Source organism: Etheostoma spectabile, chromosome 23 (genome assembly GCF_008692095.1).
Source record: "Etheostoma spectabile isolate EspeVRDwgs_2016 chromosome 23, UIUC_Espe_1.0, whole genome shotgun sequence".
NCBI classification, from domain to species: domain Eukaryota; kingdom Metazoa; phylum Chordata; class Actinopteri; order Perciformes; family Percidae; genus Etheostoma; species Etheostoma spectabile.
In genome coordinates, this window is record NC_045755.1 from 3818393 (window position 1) to 3826604 (window position 8212).

At 41.0% G+C, this 8212-nt stretch overlaps 1 protein-coding gene across 4 annotated transcripts in view; it reads left to right on the forward strand.

The window, feature by feature from the left end:
• Positions 1 to 7761, forward strand: part of hcfc2 (host cell factor C2) — a 10283-nt gene extending 2522 nt beyond the window's left edge. The window contains exons 4-17 of one of the 4 annotated variants that reach the window (XM_032504660.1): positions 207 to 409; positions 615 to 699; positions 1752 to 1855; positions 2064 to 2294; positions 2474 to 2659; positions 3616 to 3680; positions 4121 to 4241; positions 4376 to 4432; positions 4517 to 4572; positions 4647 to 4784; positions 5378 to 5563; positions 6532 to 6829; positions 6926 to 6998; positions 7094 to 7761. In XM_032504660.1, coding sequence (XP_032360551.1) covers positions 207 to 409; positions 615 to 699; positions 1752 to 1855; positions 2064 to 2294; positions 2474 to 2659; positions 3616 to 3680; positions 4121 to 4241; positions 4376 to 4432; positions 4517 to 4572; positions 4647 to 4784; positions 5378 to 5563; positions 6532 to 6829; positions 6926 to 6998; positions 7094 to 7103 — 1813 coding nt within the window. In that variant the 3' untranslated portion in view covers positions 7104 to 7761. The remainder of the gene's footprint in view (positions 1 to 206; positions 410 to 614; positions 700 to 1751; positions 1856 to 2063; positions 2295 to 2473; positions 2660 to 3615; positions 3681 to 4120; positions 4242 to 4375; positions 4433 to 4516; positions 4573 to 4646; positions 4785 to 5377; positions 5564 to 6531; positions 6830 to 6925; positions 6999 to 7093) is intronic. The other 3 variants (XM_032504663.1, XM_032504664.1, XM_032504661.1) reach the window with 3 other exon arrangements.
• The last annotated feature ends 451 nt before the right edge of the window (positions 7762 to 8212 follow it).

Sequence of the window (8212 nt, forward strand, 5' to 3'; positions counted from 1 at the left end):
TTATTGATTAATCTTTTCACCTCTAGTTTAAAGTATAACTTTTACATTGGTGTTTAAATTCAGAGTGGTCTCCCAGTGACTTGGTCATGTTGCAAGAGCAAATCCACAATCATATTAGTTAACCAGCGTGGAGACTATACAGTTTGATATATAACCTTTATCTAAGAGATGGTTGCAGAAATGAATTTGACTTTTTACCATTTTAGATACATGTGTGACTTCTATGAGTTGGAGTTGCAGCCGTCATCGGGGGCAAGAGGCTGGAGCATCCCAGAGACCAAGGGTGGTGGTCCCTCAGCACGGGAGTCCCACACCTCGGTTGCCTACACTGGCCTCGGCTCCCCGAAGCTCTACATCTTTGGAGGGATGCAAGGATGCCGGCTAGACGACCTCTGGCAGCTGGACCTTGGTAGGACGTTTAGTTTTTTTGACATATAATAAAGTCTGCAATTTTCAGAAAGTGAAAATTGAAACATTTTGCATCTTTTCGTTGCTACTGTACCTTGAATAAAATAAACAACTTTGTAACAGAACTAATGCTTATTTGCATGTAGTGAGAAACAACTCTTTGTAATATTTAAACTTCCTCATCATTATTCTTTTCCTTTCTTCAGACACAATGGTTTGGTCAACGCCTGAAACCAGGGGTTTCACGCCACTTCCCAGAAGCCTTCACTCCGCCAGTGTCATTGGAAACAAGTAAGGGATCCATCATTATCAGTGTCATGTCTCTGTTAAAGCAGATGTGTAGTTTGTATTGCATCACATTAATGTATTATATGTAAATACCTGAAAGAAGAACATGACCCGCTAGTGTCAGGCCAAGCACCTACTCATGAATGTCAGCAGGACTAAAAAAAGATGAGTTTGTGAAGAGAGAGAGTGAACAGCTTCAAGTACCTTGGTCACCTCACTGAGGGTCTGACCTGGGCGCTGCATACTGACTCAGTGATGAGAAAAGCAAGGCAGTGACTGCTTCACCTCAAGCGCCTGAGGAAAATCCAGGTATCCCTCTAAAATACTGAGCAGTTTCTATTTTTGCATCGCTGAGCGCATCCTGAAGGGAAACATCATTGTCTGGTACGGAAACGGCACCAAACAGGACCGCAAGGCCCTGCAGAGAATGTTTTTTTTGCCTGAACATATAACAGGCAGCCATTGCTTAAAGGATATTTACACCAGGCGCTGCAAGAAAAGGAAGAAAGTCCGGATGCACCAGGCCAGTACTGAGAGGATCAGAAGGAGCTTCTACCCTCAGACCATTAGGACCCCCCCATCATACTCGTATATAGGTGTTATTATTGTTATTATTACTACTTCTACTAATATTATTATTACTGTTTTAAATGGCTCATATTATGCTTTTTGGATTTTCCCCTTTCTTTTATTGTGTTACATATCTTTTGTGCGTGTTATAGGTTTAAAAAGTGAAAAAGGGCAAATTACCTTACCTAGGTACTGTGCATGTGCGACTCCCGACAAAGATCGATTAGAAGGGAGATGCCTCACTCTATAGCTAAAACAGTGAGCTTTACAAAGGGTGAAAAGAGGAGCTGCAGCAATGTGCAGTACAACCAAAATATGGTGCTTGTTTAAAATTTTACCACATAAACCTATTCTGGTACAACCTTAACCTTAATATGAGCACTTTAAATAAGTGCATTTAACCATGACAAATTCACCAAAAAGGCAAAATGTGACACCTTAACTGGCTACCTTTGATAAAGTCCCGTGTGTCCCTCTGTCTGCAGGATGTATGTTTTTGGTGGCTGGATTCCTGTACCAGAGTCAGACAAACACATTGCTTTAGGAACTGAATGGATTTGCAGTGACTCCCTAACTGTACTCAACTTAGGTCAGTACATTTTCTCTAAAAATATATTTATTGGTTCAGTTTTGGCAAAATGTGGTGTTTTTTTAACATCAGATTTGTCAATCCGACTGCTGCGTGTTAAGAGAAACTTTAAGTTATGATGCATCTTGTTTTTTATTCAGCCCCTAGGTTTTGTTTTACATTGTTAAGGGGCCGGCAAGTTCATTGATGCCCTGTCTTTCTGTCACAGACACTATGAGCTGGCAGAACCTGGGCACAGAGCAGCAGGGCAATATTGAGTCCCAGTTGCAGATCCAGGGACCCCAGAGTGAGGATCCGTACGCCTGCAGACCCAGAGCCAGGGCCGGCCACTGTGCTGCCACTGTCGGGTCCAGGCTTTACATTTGGAGCGGCCGTGACGGGTTCCGTAAGAGCTGGAACTACCAGGTCTGCTGCAAGGACCTCTGGTACCTGGAGACAGGTGAAAACTGAGAATGTGCTCAGCTGTCTTGAGAGGCTTTAAGTCACTAAAGTCTTGTTTATTTTGATTGCTTGACTTTGGTGAAATTTTGAAGCAAGTGACAGAACTGGTTTTGTCAGTGCTGGAAAAAAAAAAGCAAATACGGTTCTTCAAAATAATAATCTGTATTCTTTCCTCAGATCGACCAGCCGCCCCAGAGGCAGTGTTACTCATCAAATCCACAGTCAGCATGCTTCATGTGGCCTGGCGCCCCCTGGTGGCAGCAGACTGCTACATCCTTCAGATCCAGCCTGCACCTCCAGCAGCCAAACCAGTCAGTCCAACTGGAACGGGTGGACTGGACGGGAAGGGTAAAGACACTGCCGGTATGGATAGTGCACATACCCTCAGAGAGAAGAGGCTCAGGACACAGGGAAAAATCATGGAATGAGAGCAGGGCGATATGGAGTACCGTAAATCAAATATCAATATCAATATTTTGGCGATATTGTGGGGGTTGATTATTGGTGCTTTCACAAAATATTTACACAATGAGATTTTTAACAAATAATTGTCAGTAATGTAGATATGACTAAATGGGTAAAGACATATAATAGAACAGTCTGGAAAGTTCAGAAAATGACATCACTTTAAAAAGAGAAATTGAATTTAAAAAAGAAGAAAATTACATCACCATATAAGACAACACAACAATATCCAAAATTTAAGACAATATCTAGTCTCATATATCAATGTCAATATAGTATATATCCACCACGTTCCACTTCTGGGATTGACCCTGCCTGTCACCGAACGCTTCTTTATGTTGGCGTTCTAAACTCTGGTGGATTTCTGAGGACTAAGGTTACCTGCTCCTCAGATCTCTGCAGGGTAAATCCAGACGGCTAGCTAGACTATCTGTCCAATCTGAGTTTTCTGTTGCACGACTAATACAACCTTCGAACGTACACATGTTCCACCAAAACAAGTTCCTTCCCGCTTAGCGCCACCCATGACGACTTTGATTGGTTTAAAGAAACGCGATCACCCCCCAGTGGAACTCTGGTGGAACTGCAACCAGTTCAGAAACCGGATGTATCAAGAGAGTGGAACTTATTCCCTTATTAGAAATTCTTTGCTAATATTGACATCATATATTGCCAAGCCCTACATGGAATAGTTGAAGAATAGAAAGAATAGAAGTTACTAAACACAGCAATCTTAACACCTGAAAAATACATTAATGGAAAAGAGACTGAGTGTCTGCAGCACATTTATTAGAGCGAGGGACTTTATAAAGATTTGACACTACAGTGAAATTTTGCGTAACTCTTCTTCTCAGGTGTCCAGTCTCTTCAACCTCCAACTGGAGGATCCACTAATAAAGAAGCGAAAGCATCAGCTCAGGTAGAGGTGACTTAAACACGCTGAAATCTGTCAACAAAGATTATCACATGTAGAAAACACTCCTGTTTTAGTATTAAACTGTATATCGAATCTACCAGCAGACCAATCTAAGACACAAGGTATTCACGCTGAGCATGTTTAGAATGGTTTCATCAGACACTGCTGCATTTTCTTTCTTTAGATTTAGATGTGAGTCTCTATTTTATGACCTCACCTCTGCATTTAGCAGCTATACATCAACCTAGAATAGAAAGAAAATCTGCCAATACAATAAAGTAGAGCACTTAATAATGTAAAATAACTTCCATCCAAAGTTAGAAACACTATCAAAAGAAAGAAAACCCAGAGTTCATTATTATAGCAGGCCCAGACTGTTTTTAGGCACTGCTTCCTCTTTAAAAGAGACAGGTCTTGTACTTAACTTTCTCTCATAATTTCAGGACGCTTCAGCACAGCAGGAAACTAAAGCGAGGGTGTTCACTGGCTCAGCAGAGACCAAAGCACAAGGAGTAAGGAGTGCTGGGAGGGAGACAGAGAATGACTCTGACACAAAATGCTGTGGTAAGTCTCGTTGTCAAGTCGATAAATGTATATGTCAGTTGTTGCCCTTGCTCTATTTGACACACAGCGTGGAAGTCTGAACTGCTCTCGGTGACCCACAATCCTTTTGCGCTTTCTATCTGTGTTGGTTGTAGGTGCGGGACAGGAGACATCAGCAGCAGAGGTCAGCAGCTCAGCTCAGCGCCAGCTAGGTAATGATGATACTCAAATGTCAGTGATGACTGCAGCACGTTGTGAAGTGGGATTCACGGTTTGCTTTCCTTTTGCTTTTACAGAGGAACAACTTGTTTCAGCTGACAAGAAAACCGATTTCTACGCCCCTACACATCAGGTCAGATCCACTTCTGAACACTACTTATCAGCTCCCACTGTGCTCGGTCTAAACTAAGACTATGAACCCTCCAGCAGAATCCAGATGAAGCCGTGTGGTTTGACGTTGGTGTGTTCAAAGCTCTCTTCTCTGAGGTCAGCCACTACTTTCTCCCTGCTGACAGTGAACAAGAGACTGCAGCCATCAGCAGCCGGCCGTCACTCACTAAAGAGGTAAGAACTACTTCTGTATAGTTTTCATCATTGAAGACAGGTTTTACTGTTATTTACAGACTGATCTCGTGAAATGGCATATGTATGACCTGCTAATTCGTAGGCCATTATTGGTGTGTTATCAAGACGCATCCTCGCTTTTTAGCGTGTTTATCAACGCCATTTGGCCTCCATTGACCTACATTACCTTGCGATTGCGTGTGAATTTACGCCGTTGCAAAAAGAATCTGCGTAGGGAGGTTAAGTTTCATGTTTGCTAAACTCGCTTTCTTCTTTTACTAAAGCTAATCCCGTTCTTCTTTCCCTGAACTCAACCGTAGCTGTCTTCTCGCGATAACACGTTTTTCTCGCAATAACACGGCAAGTGGCGATAACACGGCAAGTGTTAGTAGACATACAGGTGGATAGCTCAAAATGCGTATAGATAACACACCACTTGGCTTAAGAAAGTTAGCGTGTATAGTTACACAAATTCATTATGCCATGTTGGTTATTTAATATATAGTGATTATTGATTGGGACTCCATGAAGATGCCATTTATTCCTGTCTTCTCAACCACACCTTCTCTGTCAATACCTTGCTTCCCCATTAACCCTTCCTCCAGAGGAATCTTGACTACCAAAGCAGAGAGAAGCAAGAGCTGGCTCCAGGTCAGACCTACAGGTTCAGAGTTGCAGGCATCAACTACTTTGGCCAGGGAGACTTCAGCCCAGTCAGCGAGTTCAAGACATGCCAACCTGGTTTCCCTGGAGCGCCATCTGCTGTCAAAATTACCAAGGTGACATATCAAGGAGCTGTTGATAAATTAATATTCTTACATTGCCAGATTTAGCTCCAAAGCGCAGTGGAGTAAGGTCTGGCTACACCACGGATACATTTTAGGATAGGAGAAAAAAACCCTCTGGGTTGTTTGCATTTCTTTAAACCAATCACAATTTTCTTTTGTACCCCGCATAAGAAAAACGCCACATACAATATTAAAGGAAGTTAACTGTTCACACAATACTGTAACGTGAGCTATTTAAATTAGCTGGGTACATGGTTAAAGGTAATTTGCTCTTACCAGTGAATTGCTGTGTGTACTTCATTTCAAGCTATAACGGTCCCAAAACGTCCCAGTTAGAGAGTAAATGCAGTAAACATATTCTTTGTAAATCTTAACAATCATCCACCAAAAGAACCAAGCTGGCCTGGCTTTTTGCACAAATTTTCTTTAAAACTTTCCATTTTCAGTGTTCAAAGTTGTTTTTTGTTTCCGGAAGCGGGATTCAGAAGGAGCTGCTAAATTCCACACATTCCCCCCTAATAGGCCTGCATGATTCAGGAAAAAATATGAATCACGATTTTTTTTAGCCTAGAATTGATATCACGATTCTGTCATGAATTTTTTTCTCACATAGTGTAATGTTTATTGCACACGTGACAAAACAAAACATATGGCCAGTACCAAACATGGATTTTTTTGGGCACCTATAGTACATTGTGCATCACCACAAGCCAATGAAGTCAATGAAGAGCTTTAAAACCTATTTTATACAGTCTGTGTTTAAAACTGACAGAGGAAAGTAGTAGTGTTTGTGATGCAGTGGGCTAGTAAAATTAAATGACAATCGAATTTTTAAAAAATGTAATAAATAAATAATCAAAGTTATGGAAAAATTAAATCGTGAACAGGGTGAATCGAGATCACGATTTTATAACCATTAATTGTGCAGGCCTACCCCTTTATGCTCCTTTTCTTCACAGGCCAACGATTCTGTCAACATCACGTGGGACGCGCCCCCCTCCCCATCGGGCCGGATCCTCGAGTATTCCATGTACATGGCGGTGAAAAAGAGTCGCTCCACCAGCTCGGAGCGTCCAGGTCAGATGTCCTTCATCAGGATCTACCGCGGCACCAAGACGTCCTGCTCGGTCAGCTCCACCCACCTGGATAACGCCCAGATCGACTGCTCGGCCTCCAACCGGCCAGCTGTCGTCTTCCGCATCGCTGCTAAGAACGAGCAGGGCTACGGTCCAGCCACGCAGATCCGCTGGATTCAAGGTGGAGGAGCTCAAGTGTTTTTATGTTCCTGCTCATTTTTGACATGTTATATATTTTTGTGGACAGATACCAACTTCATTTAACCTCCTGTTTTAGATCCTAGTAAGTTGCGAACGTCTGCATCCAAAGCTGACAGCAATGCGGAGGCTGACCAGGATGCTGCAGACAGGTGACCAGAGTAGTGACCTAACGTTTCTGTTCATTCCATCTTTTAGTTTGGAATTTTTTATTGATTTGTCTCTTGCTTTTCTTTTTTTCTTGCAGCTCCAGCTGAAAATGTTTGGACCAATGGCACCGTGTTTTGGAAAGACAGTATGTGCTCTCAGGAAGGTGGCAATGTACGCCAATCAGATGTTGTAAATTTCCTAGATATTTTTGTTAATTTATTTTTTTTATGTAATTAATTATTCCCCTTGTAAATAGATTTCCGTAAGAAGCTTGACCACTTGGCTACTTTAGTTACCAAATGTTTTGTTAAGTAATAAGGAATAGGATGTAGACTAAACTACAAGTATGATTTGGGATTGAAAAATCTTCGAAGGTTGGAGGTGCCTTAAAGTTTATTGCAACAGCCACTGATGCTGCTTTATACAGTATGTTGTGATTTTTGCATAAAACTTTTTGTTTTTTTTGTTTTTTTAGTGTTAACCACTTTTACAATCCTATTGTCACAGTGAGGTTATACAATACCAGTTATCTTTACAGTAGAAATATTGTTATGTAATCTGATCATTTACTATGATTCAGGTTTGGTTTAAGTTCTTTGTTAATGTGTTTTCTCACTGTACGCACAACCATGTGTAACATTTTTTACTATCCGTTACATTTCTGCATCACAGTTGTTGTTTTATGATTATTTTATTATCACTACCACCAAATTGTTCACAAATTGTTTACAAGTTTTCCTTTTTTTTTTTTATTAAATATTACTCCTTATCAACAAAACAAATTGATCCAAATCAAAAAAATGTACACTGACTGCAACCAAAGAGCAGAGCACTACTAATGTTTCAAAAATTCCCCAGACTTTACTGGAAGAGATGTGCGTGTTAACACTATTATTGTCTCTGGTTTGATCTGCTCACCATTTAGTGGGCAAGAAGTGTTATTCTTATCTTATCCTCCTCCATGTCTGGATTCTGGATTATTACAGCTCTTTTTAACCAGTGCGGTTAACATATGGAGAGATTGTTATCCAGACCTCAAATCAATGACACCAAGTGCTGCATCTATTCATGGACTTAATAAAAAAGGATTGCAAGCTGAATAGCAGTTCTCTTATTTTTTATTGACACACTGGAGATTTTAATTCAATTCAATTCAATTTCAATTCAATTTTATTGATAGTATCAATTCATAACGAGAGTTATCTCAAGACACTTT